The sequence below is a fragment of the Saprolegnia parasitica genome (assembly GCF_000151545.1).
Source record: "Saprolegnia parasitica CBS 223.65 unplaced genomic scaffold supercont2.45, whole genome shotgun sequence".
NCBI classification, from domain to species: domain Eukaryota; phylum Oomycota; class Saprolegniomycetes; order Saprolegniales; family Saprolegniaceae; genus Saprolegnia; species Saprolegnia parasitica.
This window is the reverse complement of record NW_012156439.1, coordinates 142,614-166,627: the sequence shown is the minus strand read 5'-3', so window position 1 is coordinate 166,627 and position 24,014 is coordinate 142,614. Positions and strand designations below refer to the sequence as shown.

The window sequence follows — 24,014 nt, the reverse complement described above, 5'->3', positions numbered from 1 at the left end:
GCTTCGTTGGTCTCGGGTGTCGCCTTCGTCGATGTCTTGGCCGCGGCTTTGGTCGTCGACTTGACCGTCTTGGCCTTGGGTGTCGGCTTGGTGTCGGCCACGGGCGCAGGGGCCGTCGAGGCACTGGCGGTGCTGCTGCGCGTCGAGCGCTTGGCGGGCGGCGCTTCCACGAGCGTAGCGGCTTGAGCTTTGCGTTTGGCGGCCATGGTCAATCTTTGGCCATGGTCAATCTTTGGAAATGGGATCCGATGTGAACGATGACAAGCCGTGGTACCACCACTCTTACCTTCAAGAGACCGTCACTCATATTGGACATCTGATTAGTCCCAAAACTCAAAGCACTGGAGGTTGTCGGTTGCTGGTAGCATGCACAGACAATGAAAGACCAGATGCAAAGGCGCTTGAGTGAGCGCGTCAAGCCTAGGGCTCAGAAGGGACTCGCGAGGACGAAGTTTCCCATAAAAATCTGGATAAAGATGGTTTTATACGGACAACATTGTCGTCGACTACGCGCCATGCACATGCACATGTCGACACTATTTCCGGGCTCGGAGGGTGCTCGACGCCTCCGACACAACTCCCTATGCAGTACACTCACGGCTTCGGATAGGACGCGACAAAAGCGCGCTCTTTTGCTTGTACTTGGCTAAGTGAATTCAGAGAGCGTATCCGGTAGAATCCGGATTTACAGCCACGAGCCAATCACCACGAGCACCACACACGAGATGCTACGCAAGGCTGTGACACTGTCCGTCGGCGCCATGGCGCGCCGGGCGACACGCTCGCCGGCGCTCCGCGCGTTCTCGACATCCTCGTCCTATGGCTACACCCAGGCGGAGGAGGACGCGCTCCTCAAGATCGCTCGCAGCTCGCTCGAAGAGAAGTCGGCCGTCGAGATCCAGCTCGAAGAGGCCATCATGCGCGAAGGCGACGAGCTCGCCGAGTCGGGCCTCCTCTTGGCGCTGACCCAAGGCGTCGGCGTTGTCTCGGGCCTCAAGCACGCCTCGCTCAACTCGACGGTCCACATCTTTGACGAAGATGGCCAGTTGGTAAGACATCCTCCAGCACGTCTCTCGATGCCATTGCGCTCATGTAGGTCGGGCAAGGGATCGTTCTCGACTTGGCCAAGAAGCGCGCGCGCATTGCTGTCTTTGGCGACGCGAGCCAGCTCTCGCTCGGCATGCACGTGGAGCTCGCCGACAACAACCTCCGCATTCCCGTGGGCGATGGGCTCCTCGGCCGCGTATGACGACGTTACGTGGAATTGCCGTGCATCACATACACGTGCTCTAGGTCATCGACCCGCTCGGCAAGGCCATGGACAACAAGGGACCCGTCGACGACGCGGTCAAGCATCCGTGCATGCGCGCTGCGATCCCGACCATGATGGAGCGCGGGCTTCTCAAGCACCCGTGGGAGACGGGCATCCATGTCATCGACTGCCTCCACCCGCTTGCCTTTGGCCAACGCTTTGCGGTGCTCGGGCCTCGGTAGACTCGACCATTACGATGCGAATTGACGCTCACAATAATTGTTGCGTGTGCGTAGCGGCAGCGGCAAGACGCGGCTTGCGATCGATATGATTGCCCAGCAAATCAAGAAACACGCCACGAACCTCTCGGAGATGCCCCGCTTCGTGTACGTGGCCGTCGGAAAGAGCCCGGCGCGCGTCAACCAGATCGTGCAGCTCCTCAACGACCTCGACGCGCTCCAGTACACGACGCTTGTCGCTGCGGACGACCGCCAGCCGCTCATCATGCAGTACCTCGCGCCGTTCGCCGGCTGCACGATCGCCGAAAGCTGGCTCCGCGACGGCCAGAAGGCCATTGTGCTCTACGATGACCTCTCGGCCCACACGATGGTGGTCGAAAGCCTCATCCAGGCCATCAAGCTGCCCAAAGCGGCGCGCACGAGCTTCAGCGGCCACGCCAATTTGATGGAGCGCTCGACGCAGTTCTCGGCCAAGCGCGGCGACACATCGCTCTCGACGATCGTGCTGGCCGACACGCCGGGCAAAGAAGATGTCGCGAGCGGTACCTCCCTGCACAAGGCGATGCATTTCAACTAAGAACTATGTAGCCTTCCAAGAGGCGCTCTTGTCCATGGTCGACGACCACGTGTCACTCGACTCGGGCCTCAACCTCCGTCGCGTATGCTGCATCTTTACTCACATATTATTGCTACAAGCTCTAACCAAAGAGTCGAGTAGGTGTACCCGCCGATCGACTGCTTGGCGCCCGGCGCGTCGGTCCGAGGCCCACCGTTCCAGAAGGCGGCGCTGTGGAAGTGCATGCAGCACATCCGCGCGACCATCATTGACGGCCACGTCGTGCACGGCAACGTAACGATGGCCAAAGGCTTTGGCCTCGAAACCGAGCCCGAGGACCAAGACGTCCTCGACTCGCGCGAGCTCGTGCAGCAGTTTTTCAACCAAGTAGGTCGATGGCACATCCGACGGCTCGTTTCTTAGCGTTTCGATGGGTAGCGCCCGTTCCAACGCGAAGACGACACGGCGATCGTCGTCGGCGCGTTCATCATTGCCAACCAGTTCATCTTGCGGCTGCCCAACCCGGTGCCGGTGTGGGACGTTGTCCGACATGTGATGGCGACGCTGGAAGCCGACGAGCCATCGCTTGTGCAGCAGCTGCGCGGTACGACATTCAGACTCTCTTCGAATGCAGTCAACCCAGTGGGAATGTCTAGACCACCCGGGCCACGAGATGTGGTCGGAAGACCTCGAGACGCGCCTCCACGATGTGGTTTCGACTGCGATCCAGGCCAAGTTTGGTGGTCGCCGGACGTACACCAAGTAGAGATAAATTTGTCGCTAATGAAAACCGGTAGAGTTTGTGCAGACGCCAGCCTCGTAGTCGTTGCTACGGCATCACGACCAGTAGACAAGATCGGCTGTGATGGGCAATCATCGTTTGTCCCAGTTTGCACGTGGGACAAACCTCGGTGTACCACGCGTACACTGGTTTGTTGCACGTCAATGGTGAGGATTGTCCCAACGTGCAAAATGGGACAAACATACTCGGCCAATGATTTTTCATAATTGGAGATTGGCAGCATGTACAACGGCGCGGACAAGTACAGCGGCGCCGTCGTCGGCGAGGACTTCAAGGCCGACGACGCAGCGGCGCCCAACCTCGAGGACATCCTCGACACGGCGAGCGCGGAAGAGACCATCGTCACGAGCATGCCCTACTCGTACGTGGATGAAGACAGCGGCGACCTCGTCGAGGGCTCGTCCAGCGTCGTGCTCGCGTCGCGCTTGAACCCGGAAGCCGGCGGTCTCATGTGGGTCGAGGAGGAAGATGCGTCCGAGACGTACAAGAACGTCGTCTCCATGAGCCAGATGACCTCGATGCTCCGCGATACCGATCGCAACGGGGCCTACGAGCATGGCATCCGCATTGGCATCGCCGCCTTTACGGCCAAGCACCAGCGCGCGCCGATCGTGCTCGACATTGGCACGGGCACGGGCCTCTTGGTAGCTTATCTTTGGCATCCCATCTTCCTACTGACGCACGATACTAGGCCATGCTGGCTGCGAAGCACGGCGCCGCCCACGTGTACGCGTGCGAGATGTTTGAGACCATGGCTGAGATCGCGTCCAGCGTCACGGCCGAGAACGGCTTTGCGTCGATCATCACGGTGTTGCCGAAGCGGTCGACGGACCTGCGCATCCCCGAAGACATGCCGGTCCGCGCCGACATGCTCGTGTCCGAGCTCTTTGACTCGCTCCTCCTCGGCGAAGGCATCTTGCCGACGCTCCAGCACGCGCGCGAACACCTCCTCGTGCGCGACGAGCCCGTGATCATTCCGCGCATCGCGACGGTCCACGCCAAGCTCGTGCAGAGCGAAGCGCTCTTCCGGATGAACTCGGTGGCGGGCACGCACCTTTCCGAGAACGTTCGCCTCGCGCGCAACAACGCGGCGTGGACGTGCACGGGCGGCCGCGTCGCGCTGCCGCTGCACACGACCAACGCGCATATTGCGCCGATCGATTTGTCACATTCGGTGGACGTGCTGACGTTGGACTTTACGCGCCACGCGCCCGTCGCGGCTTCGATCACGACCGACGCACTCACGAGCGTCGCGATCGTCCGCGAAGGCTCGCTGGACGCCGTCGTCATGTGCTGGACGGTGGACTTTGGTGACGGCGTGACGTACTCGACGGCGCCGGGCGTCCAAAAGTGGCAAGACCACTGGGTGCCGGTGGCGTTCCCGCTGGCGGCCCAGCGCCGTGTGGCGCCAGGCGATGTACTCAGCCTCGTGACGCTCCACGACTCGCTTCGCGTCTGGTTCCAAGTCCACGCGCCGCTCTCGCCGCCCAAGAAGCTCAAGGTCGACCATGACGTGCCGCCGTGCGTGTGCGGACTGCACCTCATCTGCAACGCCGAGCGGCTGAGCATGCTCAACACGAGCGCGCGCACGGCGGCGTACCGCGACGCCATCGCCGCGGTGACGACCGCAGCGTCCAACGTCCTCGACATTAGCGACGGGTCCATGTGCGCACTCCTCGCGGCCACCACGACGCCGTCGGTCACGTCGATCGAGTCCAAGGAGGTCTCGTCGCGCATCTTCCAGCAGCTCGTGGACGGCAACCACCTGAGCGATGCAATCACGATTCTCCACTCGGGCGTCAAGGGGCTGCTGCACGAGCACTTGCACCGCGCGGCGCCCGTTGATGTGCTTGTCGGCGAGCCTTTCTACTATGCGATGCAAAACCTCCCGATCTGGCAAGGCCTCAACTTTTGGTACCGCCGGTCGGCCGTCCACGGTATGTCACCTTTTGATGTTGGCACTTTTGGACGACATTGTCCGTGTTGTACTAGACTTGTTGTCGCCCCAAGCGGCGATTGTGCCGCACGGAGGCCGCGTCATGGCCATGGGCGTCGCGTTCGAACACCTCCACGAGTGCTTTGGCCACGTCGCAAGCGTCAGCGGCTTTGACCACAGCGCGTTCGACGCCCTCCAGGGCGGGTATCTCCGCCGCGACTTTCCGTTCCCGACGTACATGTACCCGTACACGCCGGCGACAGCGCCCTTCGAGGTGCTGCCGCTGCGCTTCTCGGAGCGTATTCAGTCGTTTACCAAGCAGTGGACCGAGGCCATCACAAACAAGGACGTGGTCATGAACGCTGTCATTCTCTGGGTCGAGTACGACCTCAACGGCGACCAGAAGCATGTGGTGACGACCGGTCCGTCGCAAGTCGAGTCCAAGCAAGCCGTCCGGTTTCTCCCGCTCACGCCGTCGTCGGCGAAGAGTGTGTTGGCGTGCGCCGTGCACCTTGAAGCCTCCGAGGGCACGCTCGAGTACGCGTTCGGCGTCGAGGACGCATAAGCTCACACTTGACATACACGTGGGCATGTCGGTTCTGCTCTATGTGTGATTGCACGAGGTTACCTGCGCTTGTTGCGAGTCCTGTCGTTCATTGCGCCATGGGGATGACGCCGTCGGATCGGATGTGGCTGTCGCGCTAACCGTTCTGGACGCGCATGATGTCGCGGCAGTCGTGATGCTAGAATATCGCGCCATCGCTTGCAGCGTCGTCGCAGGTCTTGGGAGCTTGGAGGAGCGCATCTCGGAGATGATCCCGTGGCCGACGTGCGAGAGAGGCCGTCGAAATGTTGGCCAGGGCTCCGCCCAAGGGCCGACTCGGTGGCTCGTCACGCATAGATAGGCTGCGCCATACCTACAGCGACGTCGCATGAGCGCCTCGGCCTGAGGCCTGCGCACGGCTTGCCACGTACATCGGCAGGCGGCGATCGGTTCGGTAGCTGCGGCAAGAACACTGGCAATTGGCTCGAAAGCGAAATCTTTGCTGCTCTGATTGGCCACAAATCTCAAGCCTTGTCGCTCTGATTGGCTGAAGCCTGGCGTTGACGAAAATGAGGGAGACCGACGAGAAACGCTGCATTGCGACCGAGCGACACCTCATGATGGCGTGTTCGTAGAGAATGCTGATGGAGTCTTCTCGAGCACAATGCAGCAGCGTCAGTGGTGCCCGAGGAGCTTCGGCGTCGTCGTTCTGGCCGCGTCGGTCAGTATTCTTGGCGTTCGCCATTTTCAACCATAAATACCCATATTTTGGTGAACACAGGCCCGCCGCGCCGGCAGATCGACCAGAATGAAGTTTGAAAATGAAATCGCCCATACTTCCCAGAGTGCTAGACCACACTTTGGAGAGTCCAAAATGCTATGTGGCGTCTCCGTGCGAGCTCTGTAGCGAGAGCAAATGACAGCGGCAAACAATTCTTTGATATAGTGTGCTTTTTCGCCATACTGAAATACTGTACGGAATACAAGGCCTCCTCACGCAGCGGTATTGCACGCACTATGCCTCCCTCGGCCACATGCAACACGCTCTATAACATGAACCAAATGAGACGGCGTCCTCGGTTTCCGCGATTTCGACGCATTTTCAACCGAAACTGCATGTCGAATTTCCTGAAAACCGACGCTCGGCAGTTCGAGTTTGGTGTGAGTGCCCAAGCGACGGCGGCGACCAACAAACTGGTCACACACCGGGTCGAGACCCATCGCCAACTGTGGCAGCCAGTTTTACGGTCCTTGGAGCTTTGGAACCCCGCGATGTCACGTGAAGTATTTGGGCAAGCTAAAAAAATGAAAAATGGATTTGCCCGTGATTGCGCTACGTGCAGCGTCGGAAACGACATGTACGTCATTCAAGAAGTGTGTGGAGAGGTATACCCGGCTGCTACGTGGCGCTGGCGCGTCTGTGGGCTGCTACTCGTCGTTGTGCTGCATGGTGCTCACACTATTTAAGCCGAGGTCGGCCAGGTCTTGTGATTGGCTAGAATAAATCAAGGCCATTCGAGTTCCAAACGAGCTGGATCCACAAGCACAAGACGTGGTATGCTCGAGCGAGCATCGGGAAGGTCCGGCGCGACGAGCGGCTGCACGAAGAGGCAGAGCGCGCTGCCTGCCGCGAGAAGCGCTAGCGGAGCTTGACGGCCGCGTCGAGGCGCTCAAGAAGACCAAGCCGACGCCGCCGGCCGTCGACCTCTTTGCGCCCGATGAGACCGCGCCGCCGCCAGTCGCCAGCAACAAGTACACAGACACAGGCATCACACTCGGTGGTGCGCTGTGCCCGGTCCACTGCTAGATAGGTCGACGCAAGCCGCCCTCGCAACCCTGCTCTCCAGCAGAGCCAAGACGACTACGAAACCACCGAGGAGCCACGTGCAGCAACCGCCGACTCCATGGTTGCGATCGTGGGCCGGTCCATGGTGCTCATGGCCGCCGACAACGACACGCGGGAAGCCGACGCGCTCGACTGTGCCGGTAACCCGACGAACACGGAGCTCGAAAAGACGAAGAAAGCCAAGTCATCGTGGTCTTCCTCCCGTCGCCTCGAGCAGCGCCGTCTCGAGACGCTCCTCCGGCGCTAACGTAGAACTACTCCATGTATATATATATGAAAGCAAACAACAGTCATATCTATTGGGTCGACCACTTGCGCACGCCAGCTTCGCACGCCACGGCTAAGTAGGACTTGGCGGCAGAATCTTTTAGGCAGTGACTTCGTGAGGTCGATCTATTCACTTTGCATCCAGGTCTGATCTGGAGAGCTACGAAAGTACCTGGCGCGAATACATTGTACAACAAGAGAAGACCTGTCATCCCGAGGACATATCTATGCCCCTAGGATGTATAGTAGAATTTATTATACATCTACGTCAGTTTTACTTCCTCTCAAAAAGAGGTTTGCTACCAGCCCACTCCGCAGGAGCCTAGTTCAACACCCTGCTCGTATTGCGATGAGCAGTAAAAGTTGCATGTTCTTGCCTCCGCTTGGATCACAAGCCGGAGCGCAAGCACGGGGAGTGCGACGAGCGCCAGAGAGCTCGCCACCTGCCTCTCGACAGTTACGACCACCGGTCTACACGCAGACAAGTTGTACACATTATATAGAGTACTAGTATACCAATAGTACAATTCTTCGCCGTCCGTAGCCGTGAGATAGATCGAGGTTGTTGTCCGAACCTCTACCCACCTGAGCGATGGGCAAGGCCGTTGTCGGCGTCTCCCAGGCGCTGACTGGTGCGCGCGCCAAACAAGAAGCGGCAACCAATCAAACGCGCCCGTGTCATCGTTACAGCCAATCGGCGACGAGGATATTGGCGCCCTCTTTTACCCCGCCATCTCCCTCCAAAACGAGTCGTACAATTCAACGATTTTATGTTTAATACAAATATATAGTCAAAGGATTTGTTTTTATTGAAAGCGCCATGACGGGCTCTGGATTTGAATGAATTTAACCCAAGGCGATTTCTGGTTTTACACGATGTACGCTACGCCACAGCGGACGACGCGGCGACCTGGCAGTCCGTCGTACGTGACGCCGCCGACGGCCGAGTCGGCGTCCCCGGCGCGGTCTCCTGTCTCGCCATCCCCCGAGAAGGCCCAGCTCGACATGCTCGCCAAGCAGCTCCACGTCCTGCGCCAGCGCGAGGTGCAGCAGGCCGCCGAGATGGACCGCCTCCGAAGGTACACGCGTCCTCGCCGACCTTGGCCTCATGTCCGTGTCTGTAGGCTACTCGGCGAGCAGCAGGCCGCGAACGGCTCGACGTTCCAGACGCCGCCCAAGGCCCTCGGCGCGTCCGCCTCGCGCAACGACTTTATGGACGAGGTCGAGCGCCTTCGCCGCGAGAAGCGCGAGCTCCAAGTGCACAACTGTGAGCTCGAGGTGCAGATTCAGGACGCAGCCAACAGCATCGAGGGCTTTAGCGCTGCGATCGAGTCGCTCGAGACAGGCTACAAGCAGAAGGAGGAGACGTGGAAGCGCCAGATCGCGACACTCCAGACCGAGTGCCAAGCCCAAGTGCACGCAAACCGCGAGCTCAAGCGCGAGTACGAAGAGGAGCTGGCGGCCAAGGACGACCTCGTCAGCGAGCTGCGTGCGACGGCGTCGTCAGCGCAAGCGTCAACCGCGACGACAACGTCGACGCTCTCCAGCGACCTCGCGGCCGCGCAGGCCACCATTCGCTCGAAAGAGTCGCTTCTCGAATCCCTCCACACACAGCTCGAAACGCTCCGTGCCGAGCACGATGCAGTGGCGGCCGCGTGCGCTGCCTCGGCCGACGACGCGGCGAACTGGAAGACCAAGTACGCCGACGCCACCAAGCAGGTCGAGTCGATGGCGCTGCGGCTAAAGCAGGCCCACGCCGCCACGAGCGCGTCCGGGCAGTCAATCCTTGTCAAGACGCTTCGCGACGAAGTGCGCTTGATCCAGTCGCGCCTCGAAGCGCAGTTTAAGGCCGACAAGGACACACTCCTCCAGCGCACGTCGTCGCTCCAGTCGCAGCTCGCCGAGAGCACGCGGACCATCGCGGAGAAGGATCGCAGCATCTTTACGCTTAACGCCAAGCTCGAGGACCAGAGCCGCAAGCACGCGGCGCTCGTGCACACCAACCAGCAGCTCGAAGCGACGGTCGCGCGGCTGACAAAAGAAGTTGCGACGGCCCAAGACGACTTGGCGCAGTTGCAGCAATGTCGTGGCTTCCTCGACCACCACCTGGACGTCGGGTTCCAAGAGCTCTTCCGCGACGAAGACGCGCTCGCGGCGGCACGCGCCGAAGCCGAGTCGCTACGCGCCGAATGCGCGCGCCTCGAGCGCCAAGTCGAACTCAAGGCAGTGTGGCAGCAACAAGTGCACGAACTTCAGACGCAGCTGCGCGCCAACGAGCAGCTTCTGGCGACCTCAAGCGATGCGGCGTCGCAGCTGGCGGCGTTGCAATCGACCCATGCGGCGGTTGTCGCCAACGTGGCGGCCCTCGAGGCGCAGAACGCGTCGCTGACGTCCCAAGTTGCGGCGGCCGCGGACCTGCCGCGACTCACGACCGAGGTGCACGAACAACACACCACGATTCAACGCCTCGAGGCCGAAGTCGCCAAGCGCAAGTCGGGAGAACTCAAGCTGCGCGGTCTCCTCGAGCGGCAGCAGCGCGCGGCAGAGCAGGCGTCGACGCTCGACAAGCGGCTTGCGGACGTACTCGCAGAATCCAAGAAGGACCGAACAGACCTTGTTGCGTTGCGCGCCATGGTGCAAGCGGCCAAGCTCAAGGTAGTCGTCCATCGTTTGTCTGTAGCGAGTCATGTCTCATGGCGCTTTTAGATCCAAAAGTACGAAGCGGACCGGGAAGGGTACAAGGTGCTTGAACAAAAGTACCGCGACGCGCGGTCGATGCACCACGTGCTCAAGAAGGAGAACGAGTCGCTCCGGACGAAAATGCAGTCGGTCGCAGCCCAAGGCAGCGCGGGCCACGAAGCCCAGCTCCAGCACATGCAGCGGGTGGTCGAGACGCACACGAAGGAGCTCGTCGCAGAGATTGAGACGCTCCAGCGGCAGTACCAGAGCCAGCTGAGCAAGTACAAGCGCATGAAGAAGGACCGCGAGCACATGGAAATGCAGCTGCGCGACCGCAACGCGTACATTGCGACGCTGGAAGCGCGCAAGTCGCCGCTTCTGCGCACGAAGGCGCCATCGGTCGTCGTCACGGCCGGCAACCAAGAGCCGCTGAAACTCAAGGAGCTCCACCACGCCGTCAACCCCGCCGACGAGATGGAGTCGATTCTGACGACGCTCGAGCGAATCTCGGACAAGTACAAATAGAGAGGGCCACTGCCACGTAAAAATGGCATTATTTAACACGTACCAGAATGGTTTTTGTAAACGTGAGTTTTGTGGACAACAGATATCGCAAAATGTGCGAATCGCCACTGTAGAGTGTATCGGAAACTGATCTGGCATTTGCCCAAGCATGCAATCACTGTAGAGTGTATCGGAAACTGATCTGGCATTTGCCCAAGCATGCAATGTCGATCGATCGATCGATAGATATTAATTGATTGAAAGTGAGAATTGGTGGTGTCCCTTCGCGTGAATGAAGCTAGCATTTCTGATTCTAAGATCCAAAAACCCATCACTCTCAGTTGCCTCGAACGACGATGGTCGTATCCAAGCACACAGTTGTGTAACCGCAGCGATGGCCTTGCGCCGCGCCAGTCTCGTTGGCGTCGCGCTCAATCAAGCCGATTACGGGGCAGCGCTGGCTGCTTACAATCAACAGGAAGAGCGCGGGCGCATGCTAAACGCCGAGATCGAGACCATGCTTGGCCTCCCCGAAGAACTCTGCGTCGAGCGACCAACCGCGCGGGATCGCTTTGTATCGAGTCTCTTCCTCGGCGTGCTTTATGACGGCGCCGCGCAAGCCGATGAGAGCGCCGCCTACGTCGGGTGGGGCTACCACGGCGTACGTCCTATGTCTCCATGAAGCTACGCTGCCGACACGATGCGATGCTAGAGCATGCTCCTCTGCACCGTCTCGAGCGGCCTCACGACGCAGCTGAACGTCGCCAGCGTAGCAGCGAGCGTGGTGACGTGGCGCGACGACGGTACAAGGCTCGTGTCGCCATGGAGTGCGTGCTAAGTGCGTAGGTATTTGGGACTGTGGCGTGCTCTTACGCAAGCGCAGCCCGTACGCTGACGAGGCCATCACGTGCCTTAAAAGCGGGCGACCGCCGAGCTCGGAGGCCGTGCCCGTTGACGAGTGCCTCCCCCGCTGTCTGGCGGCGGTACGCCTTCCATTGTCATTCCATGCGATCCTATCTTCTTGGTGAGGCCGCCATGCACTTTATGCACCCGCGCCTCGCGCTGCGTGTGGCCCTCAACGTCTGCCGTGCGACGGACGCATCGGTCGAGACGCTCGACGTCGTGCGCTACCTCGTACGCCACTGCACTGTACTGCCGCCTTCTGTATCCACGTAGGTCCTCTTGTATCTGGGCTTGCTCCAAGGCGTGCCGCGGGCAGTGTGCCTGACCCACCCCTTCGTGCCGGAAGGTGTCGGCTCTGACTACTGGGAGTCGTCGCCGCTCTGCCCCGTCGTCGACCGGGTGCGTAGCCACCATCCTCTTGGCGGCGACGCAAGGCGGCGAGGTTGTAGGTGGTGCGGCAATTGCCGCAGACGCTTCCAATGGAGGTTCAATTGCATGCCCCCAGCGGTACGTCTTTTCTTACTCGGAGGACTCGACGCCACATGCGATGTAGCGCATAGCCTCACGACGATGGCGATCGTGTGGCATTTGCTGGCAACAACGGACTCGGTTCTCGACGCCTCGGCCAATCTCGCGCCGTTCCAGCACCCCCATACGGCCGTCGCCGCCGTCTACGGGCTCTTGCTCGGTCGACTCGTGTGGCCAACAGCTGGAGTCTTCCTCACGACGCATATAGGCGCGGCGCTAGGGACGTCGGATCCACGCATCTACGTGCGCGGCACGATGGTGCTCGACGAGTTCATCATGACGACGCTGCAGTACGCGTGGGTGGCCGCCACGTCGAGCCCCGACGTCACCACGGAGGCGTACCGCACCGTCTGGACGCTGTATACTTCCACGATAACGGCTTGCGAGCGCCTCCGTGAGAAAGTGCAGCGCACGCTCTTGGCAGAACCGCCCGGCGACAAGGAGCCGAGAGACGTGTTTGCGACGGCAGCCGCGTTCAAAGACGCAGTGGCGCTCCTCATGACAGAGATGGATGCGCTGCACGTACGCCGCCTGCCGCACGACTTCCTTGTCGTTGAGGGCGACTCGTAGGCCCGCCTCGTACCCATGCCGGTCGTGCTGACCGCGCCGTTGCCACCGGTCGCACCATCGGTCGACGTGGCGGTGACGTTAGGTGCGCGCTGGAGTCAAGCCACTCGACGCATGGCCCTGCGTTATAGACGCACCCGCGGCGAACGACGGGCCCTCCAAGGCACGCGGTCGCTTGCCGCAGCTTGGTCAGCGGCCGACGTCCCTTGGTGCGATAAATTCCCACGGAAAAGGACAGACATTTATTTGGTTGTGGCTGGTACAGGCGTGTCACCTGCCGTCGCGAGAGGCCCATCGCCTGTCGCTAGAGGCTCGTCGCCGGTCGGCCGAGCCAAGCCACGCAAGCCACGCCAGCGGGTCAAGCTACTGCAGCAGCAGCAAGAAGAAGAGGCGCTCAAAATGGCTCTTCGCGCGGTCCTTCTCGACCGCTATGCGGCCCTCCGCGTCTCAATCAAGGTACCAAAGTACTACCGTTTATACAGCTTTTGAGACTGGGTAGGAGCACGTGCAGCGGGTCGTTGAGGGCCCGCTGTTCGCACCGCTCGTCGCCGAGTTTCGGCGCATGGCGGCTGCTGACGCGTGGGCCACGCGGGTGGTTGCGGCCAAGACCATCACGGCCAACCTGCAGCGCAGCCACGTGATCGACACCAAAATGATGTCGCAGGTCCGCGCCCACAAGGAGCTGACGCCGGCACTTCAACAGATTTTTACGGCGAGCTCGGGCCGCTCAACCGGCTTTTCATGCTCTTCCTCGACAACTCGGAGGCCATCGATAGCATGTACTAGCGTCTATTTGCTTTTTGCGTCACGGGAACACGTCGGAACGAGGCACTCCAAACATCTTGTCCATTTAAAGCAGAGGCTACAGACGACTTGTCCAATAGTATGCAAACCGTTCCAGTTAGTCGTCTGTTAGCTGGCGTCCAGTGCACGCGTCGCGCTATCGACGTAGTCCAAGATGTCCTGCGCCGGAAGACCCAACTGGCGCCGCAAATCTGCAATCGCCATGATCTCGGCGTGTCGTTGCGTGCGTACGTTGAGCTTGTGGGCGTCGCGGCGCAAGCGAACCTCTTCTTCGCGAACTTGGATTTTGTGTGCAAGCTCCGACGTGCGTAGCGCCACCAGCTCCTTGGCCGTTCGGTCGCCCGCTGTGATCTGTGCGTCCAGCTGTCGCACGAGGCTTTTCACCGGCGTCCTGCGCTTCGCCGGGTTGTTGTCGCTGCTGCTTGACCGCTTTCTTTGGCCGCGGGGAGGCGGTCGGGCGTTTTCAGAGCTGCTTCCGTCGTCGCTCAGCGCTTCGTGCTGCTCGAGCTCATCGCCACTGCTGTCGTTTGCTAGCGCAATATGGTCACCCGCAGCAGCGTCCCTCTGGTCTTCCTGTGCGACGACGTCGCCTACGCCTTGCTCGTTACCCTCGCCGTCTCCACTGCCGTCTTCACTGCCGTCTTCATTGCCGTCTCCACTGCCATCTTCACTGCCGTTTTTACTGCCGTTGCGGGCGTCGGGGCGGGCGTCGGGGCGGGCGTCGGGGCGGTCTGCCATGATGGGGGCGAGCGTGTCATAGTGCTTGCACAGCTTCAGTGCCGCTGCCTGCGTCATTTTTTATGGTACTACGTCAAATGCATCGCAAAACGTACCTGAACCGGTGCCAATTGCGCAATGTAGGCAGGATCGGTCTTGTCGGCGTACTGCGCGTCGAGGCGGTCGCGGACACGGCGCCCCGTGTCCTCGAGGAAGTCGCGGGCGGCGTTGTGCGACGTGTGCAGCTCTGTCAGCTTGGCGAGGACCGCCTCTTGGTTGCGGACGAGGTTGTGGTCGTCCTGGAGCATGCGAATGATGCTCGAGGCGACATTGCCTTTTGTTTCAGCGCCCTTCTTCTTGGGCTTGACGCCGCCTTTCCAGCGGAGGTAGTTGACGAAACGACCGTCCTTGTCCGTGACCGAGAGCCAGTCGAGGAGGACCTCGATCGACGACTTGCCGCACCGACACGACGGCTTGGCGCACTTGTCCTTGTCCCAGAAGACAGCTTTGGCCTTTTTACTCGCCGCTGTGGTGGCCATGCCCGAGATCGCGCGTCTATAAACTCACGATGCAGTCTGGTGAAGACCATTTCGTGATCATTTCGCCCAATCATATTGCGCCACTTTGCGTGACGATAGCCAGCGCCACGGAAATCTTCACTTTGAACTTAAAGACTTTATCAAAGAGGCCCAATGCAGAGCGAAGATGGCGTGGCGAAGCGCCGAGCTCGAGTTGAACGAAGCCTGTCGCAGCCAAACCTGCGAGCTAGAATCGACTATAATGAGAGGCGAAAGGAGTTTGGACTTGAGTCACAGCGTGTATGTTGGCAACTGCTTACGACGATGCCATCAAGAATGAGCGGTGATGCGTCGACACTACTAGTACATTTCTACTTGACGAAAGCTACGCTTCGTCACCTTCGTTGTCGCTATCGCGCTCGTCGTCTTCGGCGTCGGCAGGTGGTGCGACGGTCTCAATTGGGAGCGACTGAGCCGCCGCGGACGCTGTGATGATGCCGTTGAAGGTCCGGCGGATGTGGCGCGTCTTGTTGCTCGAAATGTTCATCTGCGTCATGTTCTGGAGGTCGACCATGTAAGAAAAGTAGCCCGACGCCACGATGCGCCGGTTGTACGCTTGGTTGGACTGGAACGTCGACCAGAGCATCTCGGTCTGGTTCACGCCCTCGTCAGTGTAGGCGTACCAGCCCGTGGCCTTGCCATCCACGTGGTCGTCCATGTAGTACTCCCAGAGACCACCGTTCTTGGCGCCATAGTCGACGTGGAGGAGGTCGTACTTGTCGGTCTGCACCTCGAACGCCGACCGCGCCGCCCACGCCTGGCCCGTCTTTTCGAGAAACTTCTTGTCGAACTCGGCTTGGGCCTCGTCGCTGGTTGAGAATGGACCTTCGAGCTTGCTCTGGCCCGCGGACCCGGTCCGGCCCCAGCGCGCAAACACAAAGAACGCGGCGTCGGGCTCGGCGCGGATCGCCTGCAGGAGGTAGTACTTGTCCATGTTCTTGGCAATGTCTACGAGCGCCAGTGACGCGTCGACGCGGGCTCCGTCAGCGCCCAGCATCAGCGACAGTGACGTCTTGCCTTTGGCGGCAAGCGCCTCTTGTGCAATGGGGTCGATTTGGCCGTAGAGCAGCTTGGGCACGGGCTTGGCCGGCGCCTTGGCGGTCTTCTTGGCCTTCTTGGGCGATGGCGCCGTGTCGTCCGTGACGCCTGCCTTGGTCATGCTGCGCGTGAGGCGGCGCGTTGTCGGCGTCGTTGGCTCGTCGTCGCTCATGCTACCTTCGTCCAAATGCGCATCGAAACCGGTCGTGCAACTGCTAGGGTCAAAGGCCATTGGCTGAAAAAACCTATTTCTACCCAATCAAACGTGTCCACGCTATGGATTCTGTCTGGCAAGCGAAATGGCCCAGCGATGAGCTACACGTAGAGGCCTTGCTACCACTTGCACGACGCTTTCCACTCATGCTTGTCGGACAGTACGTGAGGCGTGGCGCTGGAATCCTTCAACGGCCGGTCAGGAAGCAACACATCGTGGTATGGGGGTGGTCTCGGATTGATTTGCTCTGCAGCTATATTTCTCGGCATGTGATTGGTAGCTTTGAAAGTGGTCCGCAGCACCATGCTGCGGACCTGAACGCGTTGGCCTGGCGTTGACAAAAGTGAGGGAGATCGACGAGGCACGCTGCATTGCGAACAAGCGACACCTCATAATGGCGCGTGCGTAGACCTCGAGCATCATGCAGCAGCGTCAGTGGTGCCAGAGGAGCCTCGGCGTCGTTGTTCTGGCGTCGTATGTCATTAGTATTGGCGTTCGCCATTTTCAACCATAATTACCATATTTTGGTGAACACAGGCCCGCCACGCCGGCGGATCGGCCAGAATGAAGTTTGAAAGTGAAATCGCCCATACTTGCCAGAGTGCTAGACCACACTATGGGGAGTCCAAAATGCTATGTGACGTCGCCGTGCGAGCTCTGTAGCGAGAGCAAATGACAGCGGCAAACAATTTTTGATATAGTGTGCTGTTTCGCTATACTGAAATACTGTACGGAATACAAGGCCTCATCACACAGCGGTATCGCGCGCACTTTGCATCCCTCGGTCACATGCAACACGCTCTCTTACATGAACCAAAAGAGACAGCGTCCTCGGTTTCCGCGATTTCGACGCATTTCCAGCCGAAATTGCATGTCGAATTTCCTGAAAACCGACGCTCGGCAGTTCGAGTTTGGTGTGAGTGCCCAAGCAACGGCGGCGACCAAGAAGCTGGTCGCACGCTGGGTCGAGACCCATTGCCAACTGTGGCAGCCAGTTTTACGGTCCTCGAAGCTTTGGAACCCCGCGATGTCACGTGAAGTATTTGTGCAATTCTGCCACCACCTCGAAAAATGGAAAATGGATTTGCGCGCGATTGCGCTACGGTCAGCGTCGGAAATGACATGTACGTCATTCAAGAAGTGAGTGTAGAAGTATACCCTGCTGCTACGTGGCGCTGGCATGTCTGTGGGCTGCTACTCGTCGTTGTACTGAACGGTGCTCACACTATTTGAGACTAGGTCGTGTACCAAGTCTTGTGATTGGCTAAAAAGAATCAGGATTTGAGCCAATAAAACATCCATTCGAGTTCTATACAAGCCGGATCCACAAGCACGAGAAGTGGTATGCTCGAGTGAGCATCGGGAAGGTCCGGCGCGACGAGCGGCTGCACGAAGAGGGAGAGCGCGCTGCCTGCCGCATGAAGCGCACGCGGACCTCGACGGCCGCGTCGAGGCGCTCAAGAAGACCAAGCCGACGCCGCCGGCCATCGACCTCTTTGCGCCCGACGAGACCGCGCCTCCGCCAGTCGCCAGCATCAAGAAGTACACAGCCGAAGGCATCGCGCTCGGCGGCGCGCTGTTCCCGTTCCACTGCTAGATAGGCCGACGCAAGCCGCCCTCGCAACCCTGCCCACCAGCAGAGCCAAGACGACAACGACACCACCTAGGCGCCACGTGCAGCGAGCGCCGACCCCATGGTTGCGATCGTGGGCCGGCCCATGGTGCTCATGGCCACCGAAAACGATACGCGGAAAGCCGACGCGCCTGGCTGTACCGGTAACACGACGAACACGGAGCTCAAGAAGACGAAGAAAGCCAAGTCATATTGGTCTTCCTCCAGTCGCCTCGAGCAGCTTCGACGCGAGCGCGAGGCCGTCGAGCAGCGCCGATTCGAGACGCTCCTCCGGCGCTAACGCAGAGCTACTCCATGTATATGTATATGAAAGCAAACAACAGTCATATCTATTACGTCGTCCACTGGCGCACGCCAGCTTCGCCCGCCATGTAGGACTTGACGGCAGGATCTTTGTGGCAGCGACCTTGTGAGGTCGAGTCACGCTCTCTACACTTCGCATCCATTGGTGATCTGGAACGCTACGAAAGTACCTGGCGCGAATACAAGAACTCATATTTCCCAGCATCTGGTCGTGTTGGCAGCAGTCGTCGTGTGTGCAGCGCTGGGGTCCACAGCGGTCGCATCTTCCGTCGCATTTATCAAGAGCTCGAGGTGGATGTCGTGCATTGCCGTCATTTTCTTGCGCTGTTTCTCTTCGTCTTGGTCCCTGACATTGACCACGCTCTGGATGCTTGCTCTGCGCGACGATTTGCCGCCCTCTAAGGTTGCTCTGCGCGACGAGTTGTAGCTGACCGCGCTCTCAAAGGTTGCTCTGCGCGACGAATTGCAGCTCGAGAGGGTGGCGCTGAGGCGATCTGTGCCAGGGACCATGAGCGATCGGAAGCTGTTGCGATAGTTTTCGAGGCTATGGCTCGCGAGGCTGGTGCGGTGCGCCAAGACAACGAGCCGGTCGACGACAGTTGGTCGGACGATGATGCCTCGCACCGCGTCGTCGCCGCAGAGCAGCGTGATTTCAACACCCACGTGCTTGTAGACGCAGACGCCGTCGCGATCGACGTTGGTATAATCTCGCTTGGGGAACTGCGTGACCATGTCGCCGTTGTTGATGACGCGGAACGCTGGCATCGTCGCGTTGAAGAGCTCCTGGAATGCGTGGTTGCCGACGCGGGGACTGCCATAGTTGTACACAGCAAGGCGCAGCGAAGGGCGTTTGAGCGCCAAGTCCATGGCAGCGATCGTGGCAAGGGCGCCGCCGAGGCTGTGGCCCGTGCAGACGACGACGCTCTCGTCCGGAATCTTGCCAATCGCCGCGTGCAGATACCGCTCCAGCGTCACGTACGCGTGGTAAAAGCCCGAGTGCACTTGCACAAAGTGCCGGGTGCCTTTACCCTTGGTGCGTTTTCGGATCTTCTCCGATGCGTAGACCGTGCCGGGCAGCCGAATCTGGCGCGACTTGAGGTCCGTCGCGGCGTTCTTGATGCTACCAGTGCCCCGGAACGCGAGCACGTAGCGCTGCTTGCGCTCTTCGTAGACAAGCATGCCGTTGGTGTCGGTCGGGGCGTCGTGAAAGGCGGCGAGGAGCGTACAGTCGAGGACGTCGAGGTCCGGAATGTCTTTGCCGAGGTGCCCACAGGAAGAAGGCGAGTGGCGGCGGTGCAAGTGCGAGGTGTAGTAACTAGCCACCGAGAGGTTGAGCATCGTCACCGCTGTCTCGAGGCAAAAGACGAACGGCGACGGCGACGACGCCTCGGTGAGGGAGTACGCCGTCGAGGTTTCGTCCAGAACGCTCGACGCTGGCGGCAATGGGAGGTAGCAGATGAGAACGATCCACGCAAACATTTGATCGCGAATGAGGCCCGCGAGCGTAAGCGCTTGCTGTGCGTTGGGCACGGACGTGCTCGAATCGGTCGGACTCGACGCGCCGACAACCGCCAAGCGGCGAATAAGACTATAGGCCGACGCGATCGCAAACTGAATGACCAAGATCGAGATGACGCCGTACGTCGTGTACTCGAACGTTGCGCTGCGGTACGGCTGGCGACGCACGCGCTCCCCTCGGCGGTATGCGAGCCAGAGCACCATGACACACTGCACGAAAAATTCGAGCCACGTGTTCAAGTACAAGAGCGCGATGATGAACGAGGGCGACGACGCGATTTGACTGGCGCCTTGGACAACCGTGAGGGCCGCGACCGCAATTACCTTTTTGGTGTAGAATCTCACCGTGCGACTTGGGTTGGTGGTCGCCATGCCGTCGCAGAAGAGCAGCACCGCGAGCCGACACCCGTTCTTGCCGAGAAGCCGCACCCAAAATGCGATCTGACGAAAGGTCTCGTCGACGGTCAAGCCGTCTGTGACGGCCTTGTAGACTGCGACTTCGTATGGGACACAGCTCCAGAGCAAGAGTGCCAAAAGATGCAGCTGGACCCAGTCCCATTGCGGCAGCGTCTGACCCGGGATCGCAACCGCTCGAATGCGCATGCGAAAGTAGATTCCACACGAGATGTTGATGACCGTCACGAGCGAGCTCACGATCGTCATCATGTACAGCGCCGTGTACCCCGTCCGAGCGTGGACGGTGAAGGGAGCTGTATCGTTCATCGAGACGTTGATGTACACGCTGCTGTACAGGTCCACCTTGAGCCGGTACAAGACGCGGTATGCGATCGGAAAGGGCGACGACGCAATCGACTGGCTGCTGCTGGGCGACCAGATGAGACTCTCGAACGGAATCACTTGGGTCTGCGACGGCGTGTCGGGGAAGGCAAATATGGTTATGTTGCCAAGACCCGTCGTGGCATTCATAAGGATCGCATCGAGGTAGGCCAACGAGCCTGACATGACGTCGAGACTAATCGTCTCCGTCGTCGGCGACACTTCGAGCAGCGCGGACGAGGTAGCCGTCACGGGCGGCGTCGCAAACGTGCTCGAGGTGCGGTCCAGGACGATCGTGAAGACGAGGACGACCGTGACGATGTAGTAGATAGCGAGGACGCCGACGACGCGCTCTTTTGACATGGTTTGGATGCGGATGCGCGGCGCCGACGGTGGCCGCAGCAGCTCGGATTTCCACGCACACGTTGCATTCAATAGCTTTTCGTGCTTGGCGAGGTGCTTGAGCTCGGCGGCAATGATGGATTTTAACTTGCCGAACGCCTGCGATTCGCGTGGTTTATCAACGTTAGATGGAAACGTCGAGCTCACCTTGAAGGATGCTTGCAAAGCGATGACGAGCGACCGGCGCTTCGGGCGAATCGCCGCCGTTTGCATGACCAAAGTAGAGTGAGAAAGTGTGCGCCAGTGGTCTAAAGATAATGTGGCGTTTCAGCGTCGACGCCGACACATCTGACCCTTAAACTCTCGGATCCGGATGGTATCCGGCGGTCTCCATGCTGCATCGGCAGTGTAAAAATACATGGATACAAAATGGTCTCGCATCATTTTGTGCAACATAGGTCTGGCGCACGACCGTGAACGCTGCTGGTCGATCGAGTAGCTTGACGATGGACCAGATAGAAAAAGAAACCCATAGTGGTAATCCCGGTAGTAAACTCTCTGACAAATGGTCCGGCATCAAGGGTCTAATAGCAGCCACGCGTGAATAATAATTTTAGAACATAGTAAAATTAGTTGCGATTCACAGTAACTTGCTTTCGCTCGCCCCCGCCATCTCCTAAAGGCGCGCCGCATCCGATTGCCGGTTTAGCCCCACGCGTCGCGCTTGCACAGCAAGATAGCGCGCGAAGGAAATCGGCGGCCTCGAAGCCCATTTTAACGGACGACAACACAAATCAAATCCTGTCTGTTTATAGACGCGTGAAATGATGCCGTGATACACAAGCCGCTTTGATGTTATCTCTATCGTCACCTTCGCACGTGTTTATTCGCTCGTCAGTTGACGCATTCTTTGTCCTTTGCCGGCGGTACAGACATTCCCAAGAGCTTTCACAAAATATCTTGCACATGGTAAATACTTAGTGATCGATCTTTTTACTTCATTTCACCTAAACCTACTCGAACCAAGTCGTTCGTCGTCGTCTATGCGTGGAAGCTTGGCCAAGCCAAAAAGTGTGTCAAAGTGTCCGATCTCGGTCGGCGCTCCGGGGTCTCAACTTGCTCCCGGCGGGTTTCTCGGCCACCAGCACCGCGGCTTTGATACGATCACGTATCTCGTGCCGAGCCTGGTTGAATAATACTACTAGTACTAGTACAGGATACCTCCATTATCGGTCGCTTTGAAATTCTTGAATTTGGCGCGATCGGTCCCTGGATCGATCTTCGCACCCTTAATGAGAGAAATCTTGAACGCAACCTTGACAATTGTATCGACTAATCTCCAGATGCGACTCGGATTGAAGGCTTGCTTTACGCACAGCTCATCACGTATTTAGCATTGCGTGGATGATGCATGCCATTCATGTCAACACCGTGGACTCCAAGAAAGCTGTTGGCGCTACATTCGGCGCTGACTCGAGCGGCCCAGTTTCAACATGTAGTGTGACTCGAGGAGCGGGTAAAGTGACTCGAGGAGCTGGTGAAGTGACTCGAGGAGCGGGTATAGTGACTCGAGGAGCGGGTAAAGTGACTCGAGGGGCCCAGTTGTGACGGGTCGTGTGACTCGGTACTGCATTCGGTCATCAAATATGCGATGGTTGCAGAACGGAACCCAGAGCTCCGAGCGTCCATGGTCCAGGCCAGGGCGACAACGTGGTGCGTCTGTCATCCCAACGACACCACCGATGGACGTCCAACCTGTCCAAAGTAATAAAGACAAGTCAGCCAGGTCTATCGTTCAATATTGACAGTTGGTTTGCCACGTCGTGATTATTATGGTCCTGTGTCGACCGGGATCGGGACCAAGCTGGCGGTTCAGGTGGCACGCGTTCTCGCTACGCAGTGACGTTCCGCTGCGTCGCTGGCGAGCGTGCCCACAGCCTCTGCAGCTCGCTCTTCACGACGATCAAGAGCTACGACCCGGTGGTACGTTTCCGCAAGAATGGCGATCGGCGCGCGCAAGATACTGGCAGAAGGTGCGATGAGAGTATTTAAAAAGAATAAAAAAGTGTTTTTTCCATAAGGCAGCATTTTTCATTTCGAAGGGTGGCAGTTGGGACGGCGACCGACGTAGCATGCTGGACAACCTCAAGCTGCGCGTGCTCGAAGGCTCCAAGCAGCTCAAGTCGCAGGTCGAGGGCCACGCCGTAGACATGAACCAGCGCATGGCCGTGAACCCTCAGCACCGCGTCCGAGCGCCTTGGCGCCGTGGCCACGGCCACGACTCACGAGCGTCAACAACGCGTCCATCGACATCAACAACCGCATGCACTCGAGCGTCAACTCGGCGTCGGAGAAGATCACTGCCGTGGCGTCCGCGACGGCGCAGGTCGTCGTCGCCCCCGTCGTGCAGAGCGCGCCGCCGCCGCTCGGGGCCAAGGACGCCGACGACGTCGTGGGCGGCCCGTTCTTTGCCGCGCTCGCGTACCGCCAAGACCAAGTGCACACGGGCCACAAAGCGCTTTTGATGAGGTACAGGCGTCGTCTCGACCATGCATGACGCTCATCTAGTTGGCGCATCTAGCGGCGAGAAGCTGTCGGCCAAGCTCGCTGCAACCCGCCGCCGCGTCGCGGAAGAAGCCCACAGCGCCTTGTACATTCAGCACAACTTTGGCAGCCTCACGCAGATCGCCGACGACGTGCGCTCGATTCGGTAGGCTCTATCGTTGGCCATCCATGCGGCTCCTCATGACGTGCGCAGCAACACGATTCAAGCGCTCGTCCTCGCGTTCGAGGATGCCGAGCAGCACCTCATGTAGCATTCTCGCATCATAACCATGTCGATGGCACGCATCCATGTGTAGGATGCGCACCGAAGACCACTTGACGCATGCGAATGCCCACTTTGCGTCGCAGCAGGTAGGACGCTTGAGCTTACGGGACGTCGCACCGACACGGGATGCGTAGCAAACCGAGCTAGAGCAGTACGAGCACACGCTTTTAGTGCAGAAGGACCTTCGCACGCGCCAGCGCCAGGAAGAGCGGTGCGTTGCATCCTCTATCGTGCTCGATCCGACTGATACGTGGGCGCAGGCGAAGGGCCCTCGGGGATGCCTTTGAGAAGGACCTCAAGACGTACCAAGCGCTCATGACATACCAGGGCCACGCGCCCACACGCCGTACGTACTAGGCCGCCAGCTCTATGAAACCATTCATCATCTCATGCGGTGCTAGTGATGGACGACACGGAAGCTATTCAGCGCGCGCGCCTCGAGTCGATTGAGCTCGTGGTCGAGCCCGACGTCGATTTGACCACCTTTTACAACGGCGACGACGACCTCGGCGTCCCACGCCCGCGACAACTGAGCGAAGACGATGGCGACGACGACTAACTCCTAAGAACTTATGCGTGTCGTGACTGTACACTCGTGTTGCCATGTACATTGCAAGCGCCAAATGCAATTCAACAA

At 59.3% G+C, this 24,014-nt stretch overlaps 8 protein-coding genes across 8 annotated transcripts; 5 read left to right on the top strand and 3 right to left on the bottom strand.

Annotated features, from left to right (window-relative positions):
• Positions 1–725: 725 nt before the first annotated feature.
• On the top strand, positions 726–2,856 carry SPRG_09148 (hypothetical protein; the record flags this gene model as incomplete). Its single annotated transcript, XM_012348586.1, has 8 exons — positions 726–1,049; positions 1,097–1,243; positions 1,294–1,490; positions 1,549–2,033; positions 2,080–2,150; positions 2,210–2,434; positions 2,486–2,651; positions 2,704–2,856. The coding sequence occupies 8 exons, from the start codon at positions 726–728 to the stop codon at positions 2,811–2,813; spliced, it is 1,725 nt and encodes a 574-aa protein (XP_012203976.1). The 3' UTR covers positions 2,814–2,856.
• A 205-nt stretch (positions 2,857–3,061) lies between these two features.
• On the top strand, positions 3,062–5,408 carry SPRG_09147 (hypothetical protein). Its single transcript, XM_012348585.1, has 3 exons — positions 3,062–3,493; positions 3,541–4,786; positions 4,842–5,408. The coding sequence occupies exons 1-3, from the start codon at positions 3,071–3,073 to the stop codon at positions 5,348–5,350; spliced, it is 2,178 nt and encodes a 725-aa protein (XP_012203975.1). The 5' UTR covers positions 3,062–3,070; the 3' UTR covers positions 5,351–5,408.
• Positions 5,409–8,318: 2,910 nt separating this feature from the next.
• SPRG_20729 (hypothetical protein) lies at positions 8,319–10,646 on the top strand (the record flags this gene model as incomplete). Its single annotated transcript, XM_012348630.1, has 3 exons — positions 8,319–8,521; positions 8,567–10,097; positions 10,149–10,646. The coding sequence occupies 3 exons, from the start codon at positions 8,319–8,321 to the stop codon at positions 10,644–10,646; spliced, it is 2,232 nt and encodes a 743-aa protein (XP_012204020.1).
• A 1,014-nt stretch (positions 10,647–11,660) lies between these two features.
• SPRG_20728 (hypothetical protein) lies at positions 11,661–13,409 on the top strand (the record flags this gene model as incomplete). The annotated part of the gene is made up of 10 exons (XM_012348629.1): positions 11,661–11,759; positions 11,802–11,927; positions 11,978–12,035; positions 12,082–12,216; positions 12,265–12,578; positions 12,627–12,708; positions 12,755–12,832; positions 12,889–13,079; positions 13,123–13,287; positions 13,341–13,409. The coding sequence occupies 10 exons, from the start codon at positions 11,661–11,663 to the stop codon at positions 13,407–13,409; spliced, it is 1,317 nt and encodes a 438-aa protein (XP_012204019.1).
• A 126-nt stretch (positions 13,410–13,535) lies between these two features.
• Positions 13,536–14,683, bottom strand: SPRG_20727 (hypothetical protein; the record flags this gene model as incomplete). Its single annotated transcript, XM_012348628.1, has 2 exons — positions 13,536–14,213; positions 14,261–14,683. 2 exons carry the CDS (start codon positions 14,681–14,683, stop codon positions 13,536–13,538), a joined length of 1,101 nt encoding a protein of 366 aa, XP_012204018.1.
• Positions 14,684–15,047: 364 nt separating this feature from the next.
• SPRG_20726 (hypothetical protein) lies at positions 15,048–15,932 on the bottom strand (the record flags this gene model as incomplete). Its single annotated transcript, XM_012348627.1, has 1 exon — positions 15,048–15,932. One exon carries the CDS (start codon positions 15,930–15,932, stop codon positions 15,048–15,050), a length of 885 nt encoding a protein of 294 aa, XP_012204017.1.
• Positions 15,933–17,968: 2,036 nt separating this feature from the next.
• SPRG_09146 (hypothetical protein) lies at positions 17,969–20,853 on the bottom strand. Its single transcript, XM_012348584.1, has 3 exons — positions 20,755–20,853; positions 18,081–20,706; positions 17,969–18,036 (listed from the first exon to the last, which is right to left on the bottom strand). Exons 1-2 carry the CDS (start codon positions 20,818–20,820, stop codon positions 18,100–18,102), a joined length of 2,673 nt encoding a protein of 890 aa, XP_012203974.1. The 5' UTR covers positions 20,821–20,853; the 3' UTR covers positions 17,969–18,036; positions 18,081–18,099.
• A 1,787-nt stretch (positions 20,854–22,640) lies between these two features.
• SPRG_09145 (hypothetical protein) lies at positions 22,641–23,966 on the top strand. Its single transcript, XM_012348583.1, has 7 exons — positions 22,641–23,076; positions 23,129–23,257; positions 23,306–23,359; positions 23,409–23,463; positions 23,512–23,588; positions 23,638–23,723; positions 23,779–23,966. The coding sequence occupies exons 1-7, from the start codon at positions 22,871–22,873 to the stop codon at positions 23,934–23,936; spliced, it is 765 nt and encodes a 254-aa protein (XP_012203973.1). The 5' UTR covers positions 22,641–22,870; the 3' UTR covers positions 23,937–23,966.
• Positions 23,967–24,014: the final 48 nt, after the last annotated feature.

What these genes read in the sequence shown, in the direction of transcription:
- SPRG_09147 (XM_012348585.1), top strand. Translation starts at nt 3,071, where the DNA reads ATGTACAACGGCGCGGACAAGTACAGCGGCGCCGTCGTCGGCGAGGAC. An exon ending in GCACGGGCACGGGCCTCTTG is followed by an intron (nt 3,494 to 3,540) that starts GTAGCTTATCTT and finishes GCACGATACTAG; the next exon opens with GCCATGCTGGCTGCGAAGCA. An exon ending in CCGCCGGTCGGCCGTCCACG is followed by an intron (nt 4,787 to 4,841) that starts GTATGTCACCTT and finishes GTGTTGTACTAG; the next exon opens with ACTTGTTGTCGCCCCAAGCG.
- SPRG_09146 (XM_012348584.1), bottom strand. Translation starts at nt 20,820, where the DNA reads ATGCAAACGGCGGCGATTCGCCCGAAGCGCCGGTCGCTCGTCATCGCT. An exon ending in CTTTGCAAGCATCCTTCAAG is followed by an intron (nt 20,707 to 20,754) that starts GTGAGCTCGACG and finishes CGCGAATCGCAG; the next exon opens with GCGTTCGGCAAGTTAAAATC.
- SPRG_09145 (XM_012348583.1), top strand. Translation starts at nt 22,871, where the DNA reads ATGCACTCGAGCGTCAACTCGGCGTCGGAGAAGATCACTGCCGTGGCG. An exon ending in GATGCCGAGCAGCACCTCAT is followed by an intron (nt 23,360 to 23,408) that starts GTAGCATTCTCG and finishes ATCCATGTGTAG; the next exon opens with GATGCGCACCGAAGACCACT. An exon ending in CGCCAGCGCCAGGAAGAGCG is followed by an intron (nt 23,589 to 23,637) that starts GTGCGTTGCATC and finishes ACGTGGGCGCAG; the next exon opens with GCGAAGGGCCCTCGGGGATG.